The following is a 26,046-nucleotide window of genomic DNA, read 5'->3' as shown; positions in this document are numbered from 1 at the left end:
AGAGCGTAAAGTAAACACATACATTGGACATAAATATAAATGGATAAGTTACAAAAGCTAGCTCACAATCCAAGTTTAATTACATATGTTTTGATCTCAGTACCATCCCCAAGTTTGTAATTAGTAATTAGAATTACAAGCGGGCGTAATAACCCTTCAAAGCCACCAAGAGATAGTTCAAATAGTTGATCCCTTGATGTGTAAATTTTGTCTTGTCATCAACTTTTTCCGACTGGCAATTATCGTGGATATTTTTTTTAATTAAAATTTTCTCGGTCTTTTATCAAACGAATTGCATTTCCACACTCGTACATATTTTTATGTGTGTATATAAGTTAATCACAAGATTTAATTATTGATAAACATTGTTTTTATTTAACTTAATCCCCCGATAAAAGATATAAATTTTTGCTGGGAATATGACAGTCATACGGATAATGCAACACGTGAAAAATGACAATTATTCGATTCACATTAAATCTAAGACGTAGAAACGAGATTAAAAATGTTCCTCTAGTATTCCGTTAATTTAACGATAAAATTTTATTGTTTTTTGCGGATAGTAAAATAATAAAATTTTGCAACAAAAATTTAAAAATGGGTTTTAATGTGATAATAAAAAAATAATTATGCAAAAAATATATAAAATAGATAGAATGAATAAAGTGGCTTTGGGAAATAGTAATTTAAAAATTTATTTTCCCGAGGAAGTAAAACTCGATTAAAAGCTTACGTAGATTACTTTGTACCAGCGACTATGAGTAGAGGTATTACTTTTATAAAATTAAGTTTTCAAAGGAGAAATTACTGTTTTACATCAAAGAAAACGTAATTTTTAATGACGATCTTCTAATGTTTTTTAGTGTCAAGTCGTTTTGTTGGTATTTAATATTTATGTTTTTTCTAAAAATGAAAACCCGATGCTCTGTGTTGCCAGTTTTAATAACATGATATTCACTGTTTGTAATTTTTATAACAAGTGTGGGGATGTCACATGCCATGAATTTGTACGTGATACTCTTCACAAGATGAATAAAAAATAGTAAACAACCAAGTAAATGAGCGCACGCTAGAGGAAAAATAAGTAAATAAACAAACAATATGAGACACTGTAGTATACGCTCTGCTGTGCAAATTTTGCGTTGTTTTCGCTGCAAATTTTCCGTCATAATCATATTTTATATAGTTAGATACCAAATTTTTAGCTTTCATTATTTTTGATTGTTTGAACTCAATATAAGGTAGAGAGATATATTAAGTTTCATTGTTAACTTCGGTTGATTGAAGATAAATATTTTTACAAAAAAATTTTAAATAATTAAATTCTGCAGTCATTATTTTAGAAATTTAATATTGAAGAATAGTATAATTTACTACATTCTACAACTAATTGTAATGTTCGGAATATGTAAAATTAAAAAAGGTCTAGTCGGGTTATTTCTATCCGTACATTTATTTCTCGCTAACAAAAGGAATTCTGTTGTAGATTTATTTTTAAAAATCTAACTTTCATTCAAATTTAATCCAAATACAATAATAGTAATCGAAGTCAGAGCAGAAAAAAAAATATTAAAATTTTTATCAACTACTGGGTTTATCGAGATCAATGTCAATTTCGCGGAAATGAATGATCTAATTAGACTTGGTTATCTACTAACATCACAGGTCAAGAGTGTTGACCCGAGATCACGCGCTGGCCTTTAATATTCTCCGGAAAGAGTACTTTCAGCTAATTAATCGACAGCTCACGCTAAAGTCAAGAATTAAAACTAAACCGAACTTAGTCGAGAATCCTCGAAACTCATTGGTTAATCATGACGTCAGCGCTCGCTATTGGTTTGGAATAGTTTGAAGAAGTTCGTTTAGCGATCGAAGCGCTGGTGCGAGCGCGGGAACAAGCTTCAGTTCAAAATAAACGATGTTCATTCCATTTGATTGCACTTATAAGTTCGTAATCTCAAACTTGATGTTGATCAATACACATAGATTAGTTTTAATATAATTAGAGGTGAGTTTTAGTTATTGTAGACGGAAATTTGAAAATTCATGTGGCTTTTAGTGTAATTAAATTGCGCTTTGATAAGTTATTTGCTTATTAACTAGCTAGTAATTAAATGAACACGGATTTCAGAACTGAGAATTTAATTAATTATTAAAATTACAAAAAAGCAATTTGTTAACTATTCATTTTGATTAACAAAAAGTTTGAGAGAGATGTTAAAAATACTTTGTTTGTCGAAAAATTTAATCAAAAATTAATAGCAAGGTAATTATGATTGTTGATAGAGTTATTACCGTGTGAATTTTCGAGCGAATATAAAATCAAGTCAAAAGTATGTGTATGTTTAATGTAAAATACCATTTTTATATTAATATTGTTAAATAATTAATTAGCAAATGTTGTTTAGTAACAATGCTTGCAGTATGTCAAGCGCCGTAATTAATTCAACTTAATAATGAATATATTTATAGTACTTGGAGAGAATGTTGCCGTATAAAATAAAAATAGTACAATGAACGAGAGGAAATTTGGATGGCGTGATACGATGAAAATATGAGTTTATATTTGCAGGTCTAGGGTTTAACGCTTGGAAAACATTTATAAAGAGTTGGGCGCAGAAGTCAACTGCCAGGTTCGAGTAAACACTAACATAAAGGCATTTTAAAAAACTAAATGTTGAGTGTTGTGGTTAATTTTAAAAAATAAAAATTTGTTTTTGATAAGTGATTCTCGATAGTTTACTTAATTAATCACTAGAAATTTTTTGTACTTGATAGTAATCAAGAGGAAAAAATTTAATCCCAGTTTTTATTTAAAATATATCGATATTTAAAAACATTAATAACATTTTTTTAAAATATCAAACAAATTAATTCTCACGGACGTTTATTTCCAATAAAAATTACTGAAAATAAATAAATACGACAAATAATACGACACCAGTTGATTGAATTTAAAAAAAAAATAAAAAGAGAATTGAAAGCAATTGGTATAATAAAATTAGGCCATACTTTCTCTGACTCGACACGGAAAAAGATTACCTCGGGATTACAAGGCCGGCGTACATTCTCTTTCTCTTACAGTTTTTCGATATAATAATTCCTCTGTATATAAGTATACTCTCCGAACCTCAATCTATAGACTATTATTAAAATCGAGAAATTAAAGGTCGAGCTGAATCTACCTTCACTCAATTACCAATAAAAAAAAAAAAAAAAAAAAAAAAAAATCTATTTTATTTTATTTTTTTCTACTCGAAAAAAATTCGGAAAAACAGTTAAAGTTGAACCTGTAAAAACGTTAGCTAAGCACTTTCCTAGGTTTAACTAGAGTACAGATCAAACACTTTGAATCGAAGACTCGAATCCTCGAAGAAAAAAGCAGAAGTTAAATATTCTCAAGATGTGTGCGACTAATAGAATAAAAGGCGCGGAGTTTATAGTTTCTGAAAAAAGTTTACCAGAAAAGTTTAAAACTTACACTGACGTTGAAGCCTCCCTCCGTCATGATGACGCTTTAGGTTTTTCTCCTTTTGTTCAAAGGTTGTTTGTTTGTTTGTTTATTTTGTTTCATTCACAACCAACCACCAGCACTGAAAATAACACTCGTCTGGTTCCTTTGTTTGTGTACAAATAGAGGTATTAAAAAAAAAAAAAAAAATTAATTACAGGTGTCAAAAAATAAAACCGGCCGATTTTATAAATAAAATAAAATTCAGTGTATTTTATTTTTTTTTTATAAAACTTGGCGTATGTATAACTTGTATTTAATTTAAAGCGCAATATCATTTTGTATTTAAATGGAAATTCATAACAGCCAGAGTTCCACGGGGTGGATATGTATAAATTGTGATAGTGCTATATATATATATATGGAGGTACATGGAGGCAAAGGGGCACTGGATAGTAATAACAATAGCAATAGCCTGGCACATCCAGGATGAAAGCGCTGAGGGTGTGCATAACGAGAGAACGGATTACAAACGCGGCGAGCAGAGGGGCTCAAAATAAATATGTTGGACGTAACTATATACCTCGGGTGGGATGAAGAGGCCGAGGGAGGAAGCATCAGACCCGTCACTATTTCAGTTGCTCCTGACTTTGACGAAGATGTATTCCGATCGAATATAAAAATCATGTCGTTGTGCATGTGACATTGACAGGAAAAAATTATGTACTCAAAATAAAACAAATTGCACTTTAGGATTTACGTTCTTTCAATAATTAGCTGGCCTCTTGTTATAATTTTTATAATGGAAATTTCTGTTTTATCAATTTGTGGTTTATTAAAAAAATTCAATTTAAAATTAAGTTACCTTTGCATTAATGAACTACGGGTTGGTTTTTAATCAAGAACTTTTTAATTTATATTGAAAAAATTCATCAACTTATTCAAGTACTTTTATGAAAAATTCATTTTAAATAAAATTCAGTAATAGGGTTTTAATTTAATTGCAAGTTTAATGATTAACATTCAGGTTGAAACTTCAGTTTGTTCAATAATTAACGCGGTTTAGTTTCCAATCAAGAGCTTTTCATTCTGTGCAAACAAATTCTTTTGATACTAAAAGTTCGGTAACAAAATTATAATTATATACTGATCCCACCAATTGGGAAATTTAATATTAAAGTTTACTATCAAAATATTATATTAATGTACAAAAATAATTTAAATCTTTAAATAATATTTTTTTTTGGGAATAAAACAATTTTTTTATAGTGACTAGTGAGACAAATTGAAGAATTTGAATGTAAATAAGAGAGGGAGAGAGTAAGTGAGTGAGAAATCGGCCTTGTTACTGACCTTACTCACGTGACACAAACCCAATACGACCCTCGGCTGAATAAAATGTAACAACGATCCCCTTGTTAGGCGTTACAATTTTACTGCCGGCCTAGATTATTTTATCGCAAGAGTCAGTCCGTAGTCTAGTCTGCAGAATAGAATAAAAACAACGATAAAAATACTAAGGAGCTCTGAAGAATGGGATTCAAATCGAATAAATCTTTTAGAAGTTTAAATACCGATTACTGTTGCCGATTGAACTCTTTGTTGTCCTTGAGCAACCGGTTTCTCGCTTTCACTTTCTAATACTTGAATAAATTACTCATCTCTAAAAATAGCTTCAAAACAGTAGTTGTAATAAATAATCCACCATTCTAAATGTTTTTTTAAATTGATTTTTTGACCTTTCGTCAATGTCACCAAGTGTTGATAACGCAAATTTACTGACACGAGATTAAGAGACGCGATAAAATATAATATAATATAAGGAAGCATCTCTACTCCCAATTGCCGTCAATTTGCTCCAGTCAACGCTCACGCAAGTTATCACCAGATATCACATCAAGTAGCTCCTGTTATTATGGTGTCAAGCACCGGATTTATCGCTCCTCAATTCGTCACACTACTCGATAAACAACAGTGTTATTAACTATTTATTCTTTTATGCTTTTTACGCGGTAATTATGCAATGATTGTTTTGGCCTTATATAAATCCGAAGAGCCGAATAAATATTTATTTGTGCAAAACTCAAGAATTACAATTGAAAAATAAATTATATGTCTTCAAGATTTTTTTATGAACTTGAGTAAAGTTTACGAGAAAAAATATGTTTAAAATTTTTTTATCTTGATAGATATTTAAAAAAAAAATATTTTTATGTATTTTAAAGTTAGATATTTTAATTTAACTTTTTTTATTACAAAAGTTCACGGCAAAAGAGAAAGACCAGTAATTTTAAATTAATGAAAATAATTGAAGTCATTATAAAATATTCAGAAAAAAAAAAAGTTCATTGAAAATCAATCAACTTTCTCCAGACGTATAATTTATTTATTAATCTCAAAAGAAAGATTTTAAAAAAAAGATTAAAAACCTCGATACAAATAATCCCAAGACATTAATATTTAGCAAACAAATACATTTTTTTTGACCCAATAGTCAACAAAGCCAATAAATTTTCGTCTACAAAAATTCAGGCCGCCGATAAATAGCCTTCAATCCAAACATACAGTCATATGATACACATTTATTTACGTTAGTTTCGTGAGCTGTCATTTACATGAATGACGCCCGATAATAGCAAGCGTAATCAAATAAATCCAACACAGTCTAAATATATGAATTATAAGTATAAACAAAATTAACTTCAAGCCTACTTCCTCATAACGCCTGAAATAATAGACAATATACGTTATTACACCACGAGTTGATCAAAAATTTAACATAAGATGTGGATTTAATTTATTCTGAAGGGCCCTTTTCTACGAAAGTGAAAAAACTAGTGAAGCTGAAGGATAATATAAATAAAACCAAAAAAGCACTCGAGTAGTTTAAAGTGGGTGTGTGCACTGCATTGCGACGACGATAATACTTTATACATCGCGACAATATTTTTCTCCTAGCGATTCAATCATCCGTGCATCAAACAATGTTTATTTATTTTTTTATTTAACATATACAGAAGAATTTATTTGTGTATCTTAACATCGAGCCGTGTAACTCCGGCTGTTGACGTGTCATTGACATTTCGCCGCACACGTGACACGAACCACCCTTCCGACCTAAAACTTCCGGGTCAGAATTTCCATTTTCGAAAAAAATGATTTTTAAAAAATAAAAATTGTTAAAAAAAAATTGATTTAAATTTCTAGCGGAACTTTGCACAAAATTTACCACAAATTCAACTGGCCACTGGAATTAAAAAAAAAAATATTATATCTAAACCAAAACTAGACAAACTATTCAATGCATAGAATGAAAATTAATAATTATTAAAATTAAAAATAACAAAAGTTAAAAGTGAAATCGCAATAACCGCGGCCGACGAAATCGCGAACGATGCGCGACCATCGACGCCTGGTAGAGAACTGAGTAGGAGTAGGCTGTAGCTCTGGAGCCGCGAGCAGAACTAGTGCTGGTAGCTCGTTGCTGGTTGCTAGAGATGTACCGCGCGTCGACTCTGCATGCTCTACACGATTGGAGTGCCGAGCGACCGAGAGAGCCAACTGAGAGAATGGTGAGAGACGAGGAGGCTGGAGAATAGAACCGAGTAAGCACAAACCAGAACACACTCATCATCTTCAGCTCTATTATTATTATGTGTTATGGATTTTGTGTCTCAGTATTTAATTTTAGTTTTAGAATAATGTTTGTTAAAAAATTTAATATTTATATTCCCGCAGTTTTAGGACCTCAGTCTTCCGCGGCTTATCCGATGCGCAGATCTAGTCTCCTAAATAAATATCGCGGTTCAAAATAATTAAAAAAAAATTTATTTTAATATTATGAAATTTTTTTTTTGTTTCAGTAATTGAAAAATTAAAATATTTAAGTGATAATTTAAAATGTTAAAAATGAAGACATTGTTTTTTCAGCGGAAGACTGAGAAAAAAAATAGAATTCGCGAGGAATTTACCAAATATGTGGAATGCAGAAGATTCATATGAATATATACAGATATAGATAACGATTCATGTGTGGGTGAAAGTATAAGGAAGATGAGAAAATAAAAAGGTTTTAAACTCCGATGGACGATGCTGTACCTGTTGAATGCAGACCTGGAGACAGTTTAGCTCGCCAGTCTTAAGATGAAGGGTTTAAGGACGAGGTCGCTCACGAGACGCTTTAAATATATATTTTAGTAGATTGGAACCCCAAGAGTTTATGTATGAAAAAACTTTTATTAAAAATCTTAGGTTATAATTTTAAATATTAAATTTCTTTTGGAAATATATAAAAAGAATATTTTAAACCTGATCTAAAAATCGGCGTAAGAATTTTTCCATGGGAATAAAAGGAAAATATTTAAATATTAAATAATTGTTCGAAGAAAATTCAAAAATTAAAATTTTTGACTCTGGTCCATAAAAGTGGCCATAACTCCAAAAATAATTGCTTTAAATGCAATTCTGACCACTTTAAATTGTTCCTCGGAAAATTTCCTACAATATACTGTGTGTTTTATAAGTCTAAAAAATTTTTTTTAGGAAGTTATTAGGACGTGAAGAAAATTCGGAAAATCAAAAATTCGAAATTTCGACTTCGGACCATAAAAGTGGCCATATCTCCTAAAATAATTGCTCTAAATGCAATTTTAACCACTCTATCGTGTTCCTCGGGGAATTTCCTACAAGATACGTTTGTGTTTTATCAAGAAAAAAAATTTTTTTTGGGAGATATTTCAACGTTAAAAAAATTACAAAATCCGAAAATTCAAATTTCTGTTTCCGGATCTTTATGTGGCCATAACTCCTAAAATAATGGCTTTAGGGGCAAAATGGGCCATTCTAATTCGCCGAAAATTGGAATTTGTGTTGCCGGATGTTTCAGGGGCCATAACTCCTAAAATAATGGATTAAAATGCAATTTTAACCACTCTATCGTGTTCCTCGGGAAATTTCCTACAAGGTACGTTTGTGTTTTATGGAGAAAAAAAATTTTTTTTAGGAGATATTTCGACTTTAAAAAAATTACAAAATCCGAAAATTCAAATTACTGTTTCCGGATCTTTATGTGGCCATAACTCCTAAAATAATGGCGTAAATGCAATTTTAACCACTCTATCGTGTTCCTCGGAAAATTTCCTACAAGATTCGTTTGTGTTTTATCGAGAAAAAAATTTTTTTTTCAGGAGAAATTAAGGTTTCTTGGCTCGATACATAAAAGTGGCCATAACTCCTAAAATAATGGCTTTCGGGGCAAAATGGGCCATTCTAAATCGCCGAAAATTGAAATTTGTGTTTCCGCATCTTTCAGTGGCCATAACTCAAAAAATAATGGCATTAATCGCAATTCTGACCACTCTAAATTGTTCCTCGGGTAATTTCCTACAAAAGTCTTTGTGTTTCATGAATCTAAAAAAATTTTTTTAAGGAGATATCGAGACTTTAAGAAAATTCGAAAAATCGGAAATTTACAATTTTGATTTCGGACCATAAAAGTGGGCATAAGTGCTTAAATAATTGCTCTAAATGCAATTCTGACCACTCTAAATTGTTCCTCGGGAAATTTTCTACAAGAAACTTTGTGTTTTATAAGTCTATAAAATTTTTTTTTATGAGATATCGGGACTTGAAGATAATTCGAAAATTCGAAAATTAAAATTTTTTACTCCGAAACATAAAAGTGGCCATAACTCCTAAAAAAAATGAAGCTGAAAAAAGGGCAGCGGAAAAAGGTGAAAAAAAGTACGTAATACATGAATAAAAGAGAGTAGCGGGGGCGTAAGGAGGAAAACTTAGAAAGCCGAGAAGATCAAAAAGCCCTCCAGCAGGTTCTTGTGGGTGCCAAAGAGAGTGACGAAGAGTGACGTTCTGCAGAGATGAGGACAACTATAGAGATACAGAGCAGAGCAAATGAACCAAACAGCCGCTGGCGGATCACCCTGGCCTAAAAGGGAACGTAGACTACTGCTAATTTTTCGACACCTGCCTAGGGACTATTGAATTACTTTTTAACTTTACGGAGAACCAACATCAATGGTCTGTATTTAAATATTTTTTCAGTGTAATTTGGTCTCCCCTTCTCGAGAGTTCCCTTCTGGAAATAATATAGATCTTATTGAGGTGGAATTGTCAGTCACAGCCCGCAATCCATAATTGCAATAATTCGCGAAATTGTATTCGATTTTGATCGTGGGGCGCTGACTTACAGGTTATGTTACAGGAGTAGCGGTAAGACCGGGTGTTTACTCAAGAACAAGTATATGTGTAAAGCAAGAAGGCATATAGACACAAAGTGGAGGTAAAGCTCGGTACACAGTGTTGTCAGTGTCTGGCCGATCAGGGAACCAATTTCGGGTTTATAGCCGCACGTGCACTTCGTCCAGAACCCACTCAAGAAACTGCATATTGCCCGCGTACGTAATCGATATTTGATTCTCCTCGATACGATATACACTACAGATTCCAGACCGAGCTACATGACTACTAACTACAAACTACTTGCTACAAACTACCGGACAAGACATTCAAAAATAAATAACAGTCACTATCGTTAATTTAGTGCTATGATATCCGATATTATGGCGGAAAATTCTTTAGAAATTAAAAAAAAAATCACCACTAAAGAAGAAAAATTAAAATATCATATATTTATACAGTTATTTTAGATATTCGAGAGCTTTAATTATTTATCTACTGAATGTTTAAGCGTGGTTTTATCGAAAGTGTATTTTTGAAAAAAATTGCTCGTGCTGTAACTCTTGAAGTTATTGATCGATTTGGGTAAATTTTGTTCTTATTTCTGTATCCTCATTGGAAGGATCCACTCAAACTTTTAAAATTTAAAAATATAATTATTTGATCATCTGTAAAGTGAAATAAAAAATTACTTTCAAGCCGTCCAAAGGAATCTCTGTAATTATAATTGAACCCAATTGCGCTTGAATTGACGAGTAGCCTCTCGCCGAGAGTATGAAGGGCAAAAAGAGTAAAGTGTAAGTTCAGATAAAGTTGATAAACAAGCCTGAGGCGGTAGCGGGTAGGTCGGGAGCCGAGTCGTCAGGTAAACAGCGCGTCTCTCGGTAATTTTTCAACACTTTAGGGCATTTTCATTGTTATTCTATTGGTTTTGGTTTTATTTTTAGCATACTTATTTTAGTGGGCTCCCGTGCCTAGGTTTGCGACCGTGATCGTGTAAAATCGCAAGCAATAAGCCCCAAATCGTGACCGAAATAGCAATCGCGGTTCATCCTGTTCTGAGCAATCCCAAGGTTCGTGGTTGCTGGTCCGGCTTAACACTTTTTCGCAGCTCGTATCGATGAGCTGCTTTTTACAAACTTTTTTTACGGCTATATACTTTTTCTCCCAGTAAATCAATGGACGCTTGAATTATTCTCCGAATTTATTTATATATTTCAAACTTCACAATTATAATTGGTCATTAGTCTATGACTGTTGTTAATTATTTGACCTGCAACTTGTGGTTATTTAATCCTACTTGTAGCACTTAATAATTTGATAGTTAACAGTTAGAGTGATATTGAAGCCATTGATGCGGCGACATGAATATACGATCGTGAAGTTTGATCAAATTCACTCCATCAATGCTTCTGTATTGTCATTCAAATATCTAATTCGATTTACTAATGGTGACTAATATAATAATAATAATAATAATAATAATAATAATAATAATAATAATAATATTAACTATTACACTATTAAATATAAACCAACTAATTACGGAACTAGTTTTATCAAAAAAAATTATTTTACAAAATTCGTGATTTTTTTCAAAGCTCTTATCACAATTTTTTATTAAAATTTAAAAATAAATAAATTACCTACTCATGAATAATTCAAGATAAAATGTAAAATATTCTTAACAAAAATATTTTTCACTCCAGGGCAGTCATAAATAACTTTTATCCAAAACTAAATTATCAAATTTAAATTTCCCGCGTATTATTTGTCGCTGACGCTTTGTTTGCTTCAAATATCTTCTCTCGTATAAAAAGAAATAAAAAATTTAAAACTCTATCGCACATTTATACTGAAACAATGAATTCAAATAAAATCGATACTAAATCCGTATAAATATTCGTGATGTTTTATGGGCCATCAAAAACTTAAAAAAAAACTCGCTGATTTTTTTTAGAAAAATTATTAAATAAAAATTTTGATTTTTTTTTTAATGAAAAGTGAAATCAATTCCGAAGCCCGGGTATTAAACAAAGCAGCAAGCAGTAAGAAAATATTTTATTGTCACTCGAAATAGATACTCTCGAAAAATGAGCCTACGTGTCGGATTTACTGGACGCTTTGACCACGTAGAAAGGGAAATGGTGGAGCCGTAACCCCCGGCCTCAACGAAGGTATTCTTCAGGAGCTTCCATATAGACCCGGGGAATTTATAATGTAAGGTACACGTAGACTTAAACTCTAGGGAGTACCCATGATATTCTATAGCATACACTCTACACTCTGCAATCAACAACACACTACGTACAACCTACAACCTACAACCTATCCAACCTTTTTATTTTTTTGTCCCGGTGCCTCTTTAGTTTTTTCTAACCTGTGCTGCTTTTTTATCTTTCGGCTTATGAATATTTTAGGGAATCTCCGGGGAGATATCGCGAATAAATGATCACCTTTCACGTTCCTTTTGAAAGCTTTTTCGTTGCGTCATCATTATCATTACCATTATCATTGTTGTTTGTATTTTTTTATTGATATTAATTAATTTTTATTAAAAATAAAGTTTAAGGGGTATAAAAGCTGTTGATATAAATCGAGGATGGATTTTTCGAGTTAATGGAAAAAGCTTTTTTGTTTAGTTTTCCGATCTTACGATTGTCGTTAAAAATGCGGTATATTGCTTTACTTAGGCTCCAAGAGCCTTCAGAGACGGTAATAATGCCGGTAGTTACGCTGTTGAAAGTTTTCTGATGATAGACTAAAAGCAAGTAGTGTTTTAAGTGATTCTACATTAGCTGAATATAATTATTAACTATTTTATGAAAATTGCGCAAGACATGACTATTGAAGAATAATATTAATAATAATAAAAATTCAATTCAAGAGAAAAAGTGTAAAATTCTGTCTTGTAATTAATATTGTTAATAAAAGCATAAATAAATAACAAGAGCATTTCTTTGAAGTTAGTTAAGATCAAAAATGACCTTTGAGCTTTGAAGTCTCGAGTTTTCACTAATTTAGAAAAAACTTAAAACACGTTCTGTAAATAACCAACGATATTTTTATTTTCAATAATGCTGAAGCGGACTATTGAACTTAAAGTCAGCAAAATTGTTTTTTTCAAAGACTGTGACCCTTAAAAAAAATAAAATTTAACAGACGTTGTTAGTATTAAATTGAATAAAAATACTTACAAAGTACAAAGTACAAAGTACAAAAAAAAAAAAAAAAAAAAAAAAGCTATTTAATTTGGAAAACTCTTCAAAATAAACTCCCAAAAGTAAACTATAAATATTATTGACCCACAAAAAATAACAACTGTTATTATCAATAATAAGTTAATAACAGTAAAATAAAATGGGGACATAAAAGTATGATAGTAAACATAAAGGTGAGAATGTATAATATCTTTCTTCTCTGCTCGGTCCTCGGAAATATCTTTCCAGACGATTGCGTGTTATCTTAGCAGAGAAAAGCTGAATAGAGAGGTCGGACTAGTCGGTAGTCGGTAGTCGACGATAAAGTCAAATGGAATTCAGAACTGGGGTGAGTACGAGGATACTCATCCGCCCGCACAATGCCGTGGATTCTTCATTGAAGAACACTCACACTTTAGTTTCTCGAACGACCGCCAAAATCAACCCGGAGTAACGTAATATAAGTTAAGACCAACCACTTGAACAGAAGCTGCGTCAACAAAGACGAATAGCTGATGTCGTTAGATTACAATCAAGTAATTTAAGCATTACCAGTCTAGTCAGCGTTTAGTAATTAATTGCTACTGCAGTTGTACCTGTAAGTACGATCAGCTTCTAACTCTCAACGTTTTTATTTGCCCTATTTTTTACCGGCGACTTGTATATAAGTACAAACTTAATGTTTGGGTTAATTTAATTAAATATTAAGTTTAATCAAGACTTTCAACAAGTTATGCTTGTATTGTGCATTTGTCATTGTTTGTGTTTCATTTGTTTAATTGAATTGTTTTGTTTGTTTTCTCTGATCAACGCTTGAATTTACTTATATTCCTATTCTATTTATCACGCTTTAATAATTCTCTGTTTATTTACGAAAATAAAATAGTTTAATTTTTTTGAATAATTATTACTGAAGAGGAAATTTTATCAAAAATTTTTTACAAGTTTGAATAATATTTTACAATTTTAATGATGATTTTTTAAGGTTAAAAACTGTTAATCTGTGGTTTAAGAATAAGCAATAAACTAAAAACATAAATACTAAATTTATCGGTCATAAACGGGCGTGAAATAAAATAGTAATTGATAAAACAGAACATCAACTGTCGTAATAATCACAATAAAAGAACAGAACTATTTTAACGCGTCAAGTGAGCGATAAATATTTAAGTACTTTAAACACTTTGGTCAAGGCGAAACATATATACTAATAATAATAATAATAATAACAAGCGTAACTAAGTATGGATTAAAGGATATAATAAAAAAGGCAAGCTCGATCTATAATAGAAGTAACCGTGGATATGAACAGCGGTCAGAAAGTTTTATAGACTCGTCAAGAAAAGTCTTTACATTTGAAGGAACGATTTTTCACGTGACGACTTTACATTCTTATATAATATATATTTTCCACTTTATTCCCTCGAATATTCGGCGAGCACTCGAACGAGCAAACCAGCGAGTCCATTTGACGTTGAGAATATTAAAGTGAAAAAGTAAAAATGAGTAGCAAATAACTGGGATTTATCTGAGAACTCACGACCCAATAGGTTTTTTTCCATTCTTGGGGTATTTTATTTCATTTTTAGTTCCTTTAAGATTTTCGAGATCTCAAAGTCAACGATGTGTGGTGCTTTGGTGCCGGAGGTGGGATCAAAGCTCTACTCTGGGAAACGCTCCGTAGATAGACCGGCATAAGAAGCACCAGAAGTTTAAGTATAGAAGTAGAATCGAAGCTGTAGCCGTGGCCGTGCTCGTACCAGAGCCAGAGAGTAACAGTAACAAAGTTCCACATACAAGAACCTCGGAAAACCACTTCTCAACGGATTCCACGGTGCTTTCAGAGACGAACCTCTCTACCAAAGGTTCCTAGTCCTACCTTCCACAAGAACGATCATTCCATGCTATTTCAGACGTAAGAGCCAACCCTTTAACTTATATACCGGCTATGTACCTCCGTTTCTATTCACGCTTCCTTCCCAGCTTGCTGCTTACTGCTTACTGCTACCTCTAATGCCGGATTTAATACTCATATTTTTTTTTTTTTTTTTTTTTTTTTTTTTTTCATATTAATATTAGCATTTATAATTAATACGCTAAAGCAGAGTAATCCTTTTGAATTAATATTCGGTTTTAATTCACAAATGACTGCCTACAATCTGGTAAAATCCTTTCAAGTTTTTAATTTTTTATTTAAGGGCTAAAATGTATTTAAAGTTAATTTTTGATGAAAATTTAAATGAAACTCGAATTATTACTTTTACATGAACAAATGAACATATTAAAAGTCACCCGACTATTTCCGTCACACCTCCCGCGACCCTACCAGCCCATCCCCACTCATTAAAACTTACTATTTCCCCACGCTCTCACTCGTACTTCCTTAAATGTTGAATATTTAAAAAAAACTTTTTAATTAAATAATTAAGAACTCTTTAATGAATTTTTAATCGAATATTATCACTCGCTTGGACACAATAATTACCAAGTTTATGAACTAAAACTTTGTACAAGCTAGCCCGCCCTAGTTTTAAATAAAAAAAAAAAGCAATTTTTTGCCTTGACCGCGGTTAGACGATAAAAATAAAGGTTAGAGACTGTGAAATGTAAATACCTTTGATGGATAGTTTATGAAGCTTAATTTTGAGTGTAAGTGCTTTCTAACCCTTTAGAAATGGGCTTAATCGATGATGACATTGATCATCAAACGAGGCCACAATGGTCGCTCGGCTATCAGTGGTCGGTGCAGAGGTCCAAGTACAAGTATAGCTGAACACAGAGGTAAGTGTACATAGGGTGTGATGTACACGGTGTTTCGGTCGATGAGCTTTAAATTGACTTGATAGTTTCCCGTCTTGGTCGCTCGTTCCCGATGCTCGGACTATTAAACGCCACGACGCAGATAGTCATAGCCGCATTCGCAATCTAAGTACGGGGACAAAGATAGAGCGATGGAGAGCCCAGTGGCCAAACGGAGAAGAAAATAAACAGATAAGCTTTTTGGAGTCGCTTTTCGCTTTGCATCCCCATTCCAAAAACGGATTGAGATCGTTGGTGTGATGGCACTTATGATACTCAGAGCAGTCCGTTCTTTGCCTTGGATACGCGTCGCTCATGTGTGAGTCCATCTACTGCGTTGGATCTCGATTCTCCAAAAGGTAATCCGGTGGTGTTGCTCTGAGAAGTAGACCACTGCAAATTCCAGATATCCGTACCTTCATGCCAGACGGTTTACTGTACTTCCAAAAGCTCCGATAGCTTTTGCTGTCTCTGACGCTCTCAACCTCGAGTAGAAGCTTTGTTGCACCACCAGTCTACATATTTTATTTATCCATGTATATTTTATATGCTTTAAAGTGGCCTTTGCATTTTTAAGAGCTGAATAAATGTTTTCACGGTTATTAGTGACCTTGCTTATATTTGTCTTTGCAATTTTTTTCCTCAATGCGCTTTTTTTTGCTGGATAATTGTTATTTTAATTAAAAGTTTTGAGATTTACGGAGTAAATTTTTATTTTTCCTTTAAATTGACATTCGATAAAAAATTTAAATTTCGGTCGACTTAAATTTTAATAAAATATTCTATCTCTGCGTTAGACATTTTTAGGGAAAAAAAAAAAAAAAAAAAAAAAAAAAACACGTTATAATAAAATCGTTAAAAATTTTACAAGTAATAAAAAGCAGTAACAGCACATATCGATGGGAGAGAGTATCATTAAAATGCCAATCTCGATTTTGAACTGCGGGTGAGTCTTTTGATGACTCTTCACCCTAGAATATGCAGCCGACCTGGCCATTATGCGAACATGAGAGCCGGGGGATACGGTAACAATTTATGAACGATACGCGGTTCTAGCGGAAACCTGGTCAACAGCACTCTATATGTATCTGAAGGATGTATTTATGCAAAATGTTCCCATGAAAAGCACTTTATCGGTGAACTTTACCAATATATATTTAAAAATTACTTCGATTAAATTTATTGAATCCCCATTAGCATCACACATCATTCAGACAATCTCAAATAGATCGATTATTTAATTAAGTTGATGAGTCTTTAGTAAAAAAAAGAATAAATAAAAAAAAATTGCTGATAAGAATTTAAAATAAAATATTTTCTTAGAAATGAAAAACAAGAATTTGTTATTTTAAAATTTTCCATGTCGGAAATTAACGTCGACTGTATTAGCATAAAAAAAAGGCAGAGCGGTTTCTTTGTAAACTATAGTTATAACGGATTTAATTTTATTTTTATTTTTTCCCGCTTTCTTTCTGTTCTCTCTACTTTTATTATTTTTTTTTTTTTTTTTTCAAGATTCTGTTCTCTGGTTCGGTATAACAGATTGCATTCCCGGTCGAAACCACGTTTGGCCATTACTGTCCATATCCACTAGCCAAGTGCACCCACGGATGCCCCAACAGTCGGAAGAACATTTATATCCGTATGCAAATTTTTGACTGGGTCATTTGCTAAGATGATAAAATCTCGTATAGAGAGAACAGAATAGAGATTTTATAATTTAAACTGCCAGCAGTCGGCATCCTCGTAAAAATACTTAAATAATACATTTTAATTCTTGAATATTTAATAAGTGAAAACAGTTATGTTATTGTTTCCTTTTTTACACTTTTTTCGAGGAAATTAAATGTCGAATTAAAAGAATAATTTTATTCCGTGGAAATATTAATTAAGGCACTGTTAAATAAATAGATTTATTTATTTATTGTTGCAGAAGAGTCTAGTCTACTGTCGAAAAATCGTAAACGTGAATGAGACTACACTGGTAACTTTTAATTAACTTTTACCACGTGTAGTACTATACTCGAGCTCGTTTTACAACAACAACGACAACTTCTTTAACGAGTTCAAAGACACTCGTTAAAATTTTCTTATTTTGTTGTTTCATTGTACTTTTTATGCACAAGAATCAAACTCCGGCTTCGTGTTTACTTTAATTAAAAATAATTAAACAAATACTTAGTCGCTTTTACTTTTCAGCTACCGGTTGCTCGGATAATTTTATGTTACTGTCTAGAACTTCTATTTGACGTTGATCTACTGAATCATGGTTTGAATAACAATTTTAAAGCTTTTAATTTGAATTTATACGCATTTCAAATTAAAAAAAAAAAAAAAGAAAATCAATTTTTGATAAAAACTGTCTGAATATTGAAAAAAAAATTTTAACACCTTCAGATTTAAATTTCTAGTCTTTATAATATATTATTTGGATTATTCAATGTCAAAAATTTACAGAATTTATTAAATTTTTCATTTACCATAAAATGCTCGATAAAAATTCCACCGTAAAAGAGAAAAATTTAGATAAAAAGTATCGAGGATATTTAAAAGAATATTAATGCTTCAATAAATAATTGTGTATATGGGAAACATTTACCAATAGGGTCAGCTCGGCAATAACGTTATTGGTAAAGAATAAAAAAAAATGAGCGTTAATCACATCCTGACATGGACGAGTGTACCATCCTACCAATAACTGCTTCATAACTTGGACCCAAAATGCACTCGATATCGTGGCAGAAAATAAAAAACAAAAAAAATACGATGTAAAATGATAAAAAAACGGAAGAAGAAAGAAGTAGATATTTTTTCGTCGGGCTAATGGTTCTGGCGATATTATTCAGTTTTACTTCAAACCTCCAACTCGCTCCTATTTAACCCCAGTATACAATAAAAATAAATCTAATAGTTCTGGTATGAAGATTACCGTCTGAAAAATAACTCCTGAGATGACTGACTTCTATTATTAAATATTTTCATGATATTATACTATATTGAATATCGGCGATTATTATTCGGTAGATGTAATTTTAAACATGAGATGGAACAAAATTAATAATTCTTTGAACGACACAAAAGAGAATGACACAGTAATAATGAATAAGTTCCTCCGCGTTCGAGCATAAAATGTCTCCCGAGTCACACAATTTGTTACTTGTACTTAATATTATGTGCAAAATATTCTTACAATGGGGTCAAGTCGTTATTACGCGGAAATCAGGTCACAAAAAATTTTTAATATAAAAAAAAGCGAAATATTCTGGGCTTTATTTATCCACCTCAAACTTTTATGTAATCTTATTAATATATTTTCTGTTTAAATAAAATTTTTTATCAATTGAAGAAGTAATAATAATAACAATTTAAAAACTCAGCGTTAGAAGCGCGTAATAAATAATTTTTTGTAAAAAATGTTTAGTTTTAGGTGATAAATTCGCGCTTGTAATCTTGAACGTGGATGGTAGCTGACGGCGTGGTTGATTACGATATTAATAGTAATGGTTTCGGTCTGTTTCGGTCTGAGGGGTAGAAGGTAGAGCAGAGCGATGGCACACACATGTCCGCGGTGATAGACGCGTGCATAGGGGTCGAGTCAGCGGGCAGGATCAACGGAGCATCTCATTAGCGTGAGAAATGGCCCGCAAGGACCACCAACACGGCTAATCCGATCTATTTCATCCACTGTAACTGATGTGTGTTGTGTTTAGTGTATACAAAATAGTCCAGCCGTAGCCACAGTTGGATGTTGATGCTCTTACAGTCTCAGTTACCAAACACGCGCATCGCGTACTGCCCCTTTATTACCCTTTACACCGATCTGCTGTCGGCTCTACTGGTACCACTTTAACAATTGATTCCCTTTGAGATTATCATACAACGTTTAATTGTAATTTATCTTGTTCATTGATTTCCAACACGCTGATTCTATTTAATTAAATTATTTTACTATTTATTACTTTGTATTATTTCATTGAAATTATTTTATTTTATCATTTTTAATCGAATAAAAATTATATAATAATTTTTTCATTCAAGAAAAATTTATTTAACTTAAAAAAAATTTTAAAGAAAAAATTTAAAATGTTCTTTTATAAAAAAAAAAGTATTAGCCCATTTTTGTTCATGTTTGTTCTCATTAAGCCTCTGACTAAGTAGAACACATTGTGCAAAAATCCCCGGACTCTAAATATCGGGAAAATAATTCCTAAAACGTTGAAACTCTAAACTTTATTCATACACTCGCTGCGAGATACTCAGAAAAAAAAAAATTGAACCCGTGACAGAAATAAAAGTTGTGATATTTTCCGCAGTAATAAGCAGGAAGAGGAGCGTATGAGTGAGCTGAATTTATTGTAATTGGAATTACTTGTCAAGTCATCACAGAGAAAATGAAGTTTGAAATGGGGGTCATATTCGCTCTCGGTCCGTCTCACTGTATCTGATTTCCATGATTTAACATTCCGATGAATAGCGGACATTTGAGAATAGCATACGCGGTGGCGATTCATCTGATGGTTCGTTTGTTACGTTTACCATTTGAGATTGTAATGCTCGAATCGAATTTCAATTAGTCCATACATCCACTCTAGAATAACATTCTTCCGTATAGTACAGCGCAACATCTACCTCTGGCTACTTTTTCCTCCAACTAAGCCCAATCTTTTTTTATTTTTATTTTCGCGTCTTTTCCACGAAACATTAAATAAGCTCTGACCCTTTGTCCGGATTTTCATGAGGTTGTTTCGTTTATTCTGTTAATTTACCGGGATGATGTATTTCGCATATTTACATCAGCTAAGAAGTTTAAATTGTAAATTATAATTTAAATATTTCATTTTAATACAATAATAATGAAATAAACAATGAAGTAGGTCTTTTTCAAAGGTGGATTACTTTCTTTACTGTATTACATCTTTGTAATTTTACATCTTTGTGTTTTTTTCACTCATTTCGTTTCTTTCATCACATTGTTTTATCTTTTGTTTTATTCACAATATTCATCTTGTTTCTAATTATTTTTTCAGCCTGACAAAATTTATTTTCACCCGACTCTTTATCTTTTATTAACTTATCAACTACTGAGAGCGGATTCTGTTGAGAGGTTTGTCTCTAAGCGGATTTATTTGTAAAAATTTAATTAAAAAAAATTTTAAATTTCGAATCGTTATACGGAAAAAAATAATTGATACAAGCTATCGATTATTTTTTTTTCTCTGCAATAATTAATAAAATAATTGAACTAACTACCGTATTTAATGATTGTTGAAATAATTTAAATTATCAGAAGAATTAATTGCACAAATTTTGAGGCATCGATTAATTACCTGGCTGGATATTTAAATTGCGGGATATTTAAGCTCACCCTTCATTAAATTAAATAAAGCTTTAATTACTTTTCCGCAAGAGCCAAAAAACTGAAAATTGCAGACTCGGAATTAGTAAAAATAATATAATTTACGGACTGAAGACTGATATTTATCAAAAGTTAAGTACTTTAAAGTATTGAGGACAACGAGATAAAGATATAAGTACTAAGAGAATGAATTATTAACATTAAAGTTTTCGACTTGGACATTTTTAAAGGGCAATAAATAAAGCTCTTGGCTGATGGTAAGTACACGCTAATTTATCGTCGAGGCTAAATGTTTTAAATTGACGAACTTATTTCTATTTGATAAAGCTTAAGGCTAATATAAATTACAGTGATTTTGAGTTTTCGGTCCTATTTCTAATGGTTTATTCGTTAAACAGTTAAAGTTGTTTCGTGTTTTGCTCTGTTTGTCGTCACCTCTTTCTATCTTTTAAAAGTTTGTTCTCAGTTCACGCAGTTATAAAAGTTTTAGCTGCACGATCTAAAGGAAAAGAAATCTCGGGAATATTTGATGCAAAAACGAGGGCCAATTTTACAAAACGCGTGTGAAAAAGTTTTCTTATGAATATGTTTAATGTTTTGAATAAAAAATGACAAATTAGTTTTATAGTCAAGAAATTGAAGCTTTAGATTCTCACTATTGAAAATATATTTTCAAACATCACTTTGGGGATTAAATTGCTTTGACAATAATTTATATCAAAATATTTGTTGAAATAAAAAAATGATTTTTTTAAAATAAATTAATAGCACAAAAAATAGATGTAAAAAATTATTACTCCATTACTTGTAAACATTTAACACTTTAATCATAAACATACCTAAACCGCAAAGTTTGGCAATTTACTAAGTGCTAACGAATAACGAATGCCATTAAAACTCAATCACTAAGCTCTATTCTAATTAGATAATACATAAAACCACAGCAAGTAATTAAAAATTTTTTTATTAAATGAATAAAACAAGAACACTAATAATAAAAAAAAATTATAGCAATTTATTCGAAAATGAGAATAATTATTCACGATAAACGAATACAAATTAAGTGATTGAATTTTATCAGTTGTCATTTAAATTCACTTGATGAATGAATCAGCGCTTGCTTCAAAAATTAAATTGCATTTAAATTACGATACATACTAAAACGAAAAAAAAAATTAAATAAATATTAAATACGAGGGAAATTGAACAGCCGACAAAAACCGCACCGGTGGATGCCGGATACGTTGAAAATCCGAATAAGTGACGAGGTTTTACGCACTGATAGCTCTTGCATTTAGACCGATGAATAAATAAATTATTGAATAACAACTGAACCCGGATCGCTGAAATACCACCGAATTTTATTGAACATTATTATCACGACGTGTTTTAAGCCCGCGCATTTCATTTTATCAAAAAGTATAAACAATTTCATTATACGGAAATTGATATATTGTATTTATCACACTTTTGAAAATAAATAATAATTTAACACCACAGTTTAATTTAAAAACTCTAAAATATAAGTTTGAATAAAAAGTTGACTAATGAGTTTTGTAAAAAATAAATTAGCATAAAGTTTAATAGAAAAAATTTTAAAGTTTTGTAGAGGAAAATATTCAAAGTTATTAATCACGAATTCGTTTAGAGTTTAGAACAAAATGAATATAAATATAAATATAAAATAAGCGGAGTGGGGTTTGATTCCCTGGCCGAAAATCATCTGGCATTATCTTTCACATATATTGTAAATGTACATAGATATATATGAATTATATGGCAGTATGTAGCATTTGTATTATATATATATATATATATATATATATATATAAACAGAGAGAGAGAGAGAGAGAGAGAGAGAGAGAGAGAGAGAGAGAGAGAAGTTATGGGTTGGATTGTATTCATTGCACGCAGTCGTAACATACATGGATTGAATAATTGAGAATAATTTGAGAGAAGGTAAATTGCGGGTGACTGGCATGGGTCTGCTGGATTGGATGGGCAGTTCACTGGTCAGTTGGTATAAGCGAACCAGTGGTAAAATGAGAACTACGGTATTACGATGTGTATCCTGGGAAAACGTGAGAGATCGCATTAGACAAACTCACCTGCCAGGATCAACACATCATTATCGATTCATTTTGTAATGACTGATATATCCCGGTGCTGTATAATTATGCTTTTCTGGATACTTTGATAATATTGTTACTGTTATTATCACAATTATGCTCATTATTATTATGAAAGCACAGAATTAATTAGTGCGTGGAAATTAGAGAGGGTTTTTAAACTAATTTATTGTATACTCCAGTTATATTCTGGTGATTGACTAGATTCTCATAATTGCCTGCTTGGAGTTGTCATTAAATCAATATTGAATTTACAATTCAGAACAGAGTTGCAAAAAATTTATTTATTTTTTATTTAATTGATAATTCAATCTATGAATTTTTTTAAAATAAATAATTACAATTATTAATTTGAATTTAAATATAAAATTTTTAAATAAAATTATTTGCAACCTTGATTCATAAAATATAAAATGAATTTTGTAAATATTTTAGTAATTAATAATTAAATTAATCACAAAGCAAGTAATAAAATGATGAATCCCGGTAATTAGTCGGGTTTAAAACAAGGTAACTCAAACCTAATTAGAAACATCAAACGATAAGGATTAACTCGAAAGTGGAAACACTAAAATTAGTTTACCGGATGTGGTGTAAGAACATGATAGTGAGCGGGAGTAAGAGACGTATGAAAGGGCTAGATTGGATACCGTCCTCTTGATGCAAGATTACCGTGAATCCTACTGCACTACGACTGGGACCGGTTAAGTGACAACTGACTTGAGATAATTTTGTCAAACTTGCTAATTTCTTTTACTATTATTTACAGTTCTAATTTAACATTTACCGCTCAAGAGTTATAAAAAATATTATTTCAGCGTCAATATGAATTTCACTGTCGCTCAACAATCTGTCGTACACATACTATCCGGTATAATGAGTAATTTAACAAAGCGTAAAATTTACATAACATAGACGTCATAAAAAGTGAATTATTGCAATTGTAACTACCAACGATAAGATAAAAACAGTTGTTATAATTCCAGTCGTCATATTCGACGATAAGTTGCTCGTAAAAATACAAACTATTTCTTTTTTGTTCCTCAGGGTAGAAAAATAAAAATAAGCTAATAAATAAAATATTGAACAAAAATTTATAATAAAAAAAAATTAGATTGATTGTAAAAAAATTACACAAGAGTTAGAGAGTCGGAGATGTAAAGTGAAGTGTTGAAAGGTATTCAAAAATAATTTGAGCAGATGGCAGGGTAATTGAGACAAAGGGGATCCATCTGATTTCTAAGCTGAATGAGCGCAGAGGGTTGGAGGGTTGGCGGGTGAAACGAGAGATGGAGATAAGAATGGAATGATGTCATCTGTTATACTGGCAGTGGATCTTTAGATAAAAGAGTTAAGCAAAGTAAAGGCCGGAATAGGATAGGATTCGGCGGTTCCATTGGCTCGCACCTCGTTCCTGGATCTCTTTGTTTTATCCAGGTTTTTTCGCTCCGTATATAGTCTATAGTCTCTTTACTGTGTTATGTCTGGGACGTGGAAGCTTGCTTGATGAATTTTAATGAGTCTTGCGGCCCGCGGCTCTTGCCTAGATAAATGAATCCCGGGTTTTCTCTACTCTCTATTCTCTATGACTTTGCGCTTACGACTATCCTTATTTCCACTCACGCTTATTTTTATCGCGTCGGGAATTTTTATATCTCTTCTCTGGTGATCGTACCTCTCATCCATGATAAAATTTTTTATCAGATCTGCATCTCGGGTACGAAAAATAAGTAAATCTTGTAAAAATGACTCAGACAAAGTTCATGACCTAGTACCGCTTGGAATTTTAATTTGACATGTCAGTATTGACTTTGAAATAACCTGCTAGATTATTTATAATCACTTCGAATAAGAAAATATTTTTTTTTGTTTTTAAATTATTTGGTTAAAAAATTCTTCAAAGTATAATTTATTTATCTAGAGCAACCTGCAGTAACTATGTGACAAAAAATTTTTTTTACTTTTTTAACAATATAGATTATTATAAGTTATTAAATTGAAGATTAATAAATCGAGTTTTTTTTCAAACGCAACAATATCGCATTCAAAAGTAAAAATAAACTGAATTTACCCGCTATTCGACTGACACGTAGCAATTCCAATACGTGAATATTGTATTAAATAAACTTTTATTAAATACTAATAAAGTTATAGTTATGACAAAGCTTTCATTCATTCAACTTCCAAACTTTTATTTATTATTTATATTTCCATGAAATGTTTATCAATATAAACAAAGTATTTTCTCAAAAAAAAAAACAAATTTTTTTCATTCGTAGCTGCTAGTATAAAGTTTTAATAAAATAACAAAAATGACTCACCGGATGAAGATACAGCAAATTATTATGATGAATATTTTTCTGCGTCCATTTAACCTTTCGCAATATTTTTTCAGCCTTCAAATTAAAATCATCGTCCGCTGTGATTAACGGATGCTCCTCTGTCTCATTATCATTGTCATGAGTATAATCCGCATAATTATCATTAATAACAACACCCGTAGCCATTTCACTTCACTTATCACAACACTGAATTTTCCACTTAAAATAGCCTAAGTTTAATAAAACATTTGAACCGAAAAAATTAAACGCGCATTAGACGACTCAACCCGAGAACGATAAACACTGATAACACTTATAACACTATTATACGTCGATTATTGAAATTTAAATCCACATACTCACTTTTGCTACACCAGTAGATACATGACCACACACTTACACTTCAAATTAAAATTATTTTTTTTCACTACCGTAATAACGCGTTTATTGTGAATGAACTGTCGCGACGGCAATCAAATTTACAATAAATATATACAGGTAATTAATTACTCGGTAAACAGCAAAAACAAAGACACCGGTCGTTGCATAATTTTGTTGTCTGAAAATATAAGAATATAAATTGATAATTAATAAG

The 26,046-nt window shown here is 31.5% G+C and overlaps 1 protein-coding gene across 3 annotated transcripts in view; it reads right to left on the bottom strand.

Annotated features, from left to right (window-relative positions):
- Positions 1–25,871, bottom strand: part of LOC141526926 (venom dipeptidyl peptidase 4) — a 119,502-nt gene extending 93,631 nt beyond the window's left edge. The window contains exons 1-2 of one of the 3 annotated variants that reach the window (XM_074242103.1): positions 6,681–6,879; positions 3,482–3,617 (exon numbers count right to left, since the gene is read on the bottom strand). In XM_074242103.1, the coding sequence (XP_074098204.1) occupies positions 3,482–3,508 (27 nt within the window). In that variant the 5' untranslated portion in view covers positions 3,509–3,617; positions 6,681–6,879. Of the gene's footprint in view, positions 1–3,481; positions 3,618–6,680; positions 6,880–25,451 lie in introns of those variants that run through there. The other 2 variants (XM_074242113.1, XM_074242089.1) reach the window with 2 other exon arrangements.
- Positions 25,872–26,046: the final 175 nt, after the last annotated feature.

Source organism: Cotesia typhae, unplaced genomic scaffold, assembly GCF_013202065.1.
Source record: "Cotesia typhae breed Kobodo isofemale line unplaced genomic scaffold, CoteBio_Ctyphae contig_11, whole genome shotgun sequence".
NCBI classification, from domain to species: Eukaryota; Metazoa; Arthropoda; class Insecta; order Hymenoptera; family Braconidae; genus Cotesia; species Cotesia typhae.
This window is presented reverse-complemented; position numbering and strand designations above follow the sequence as displayed.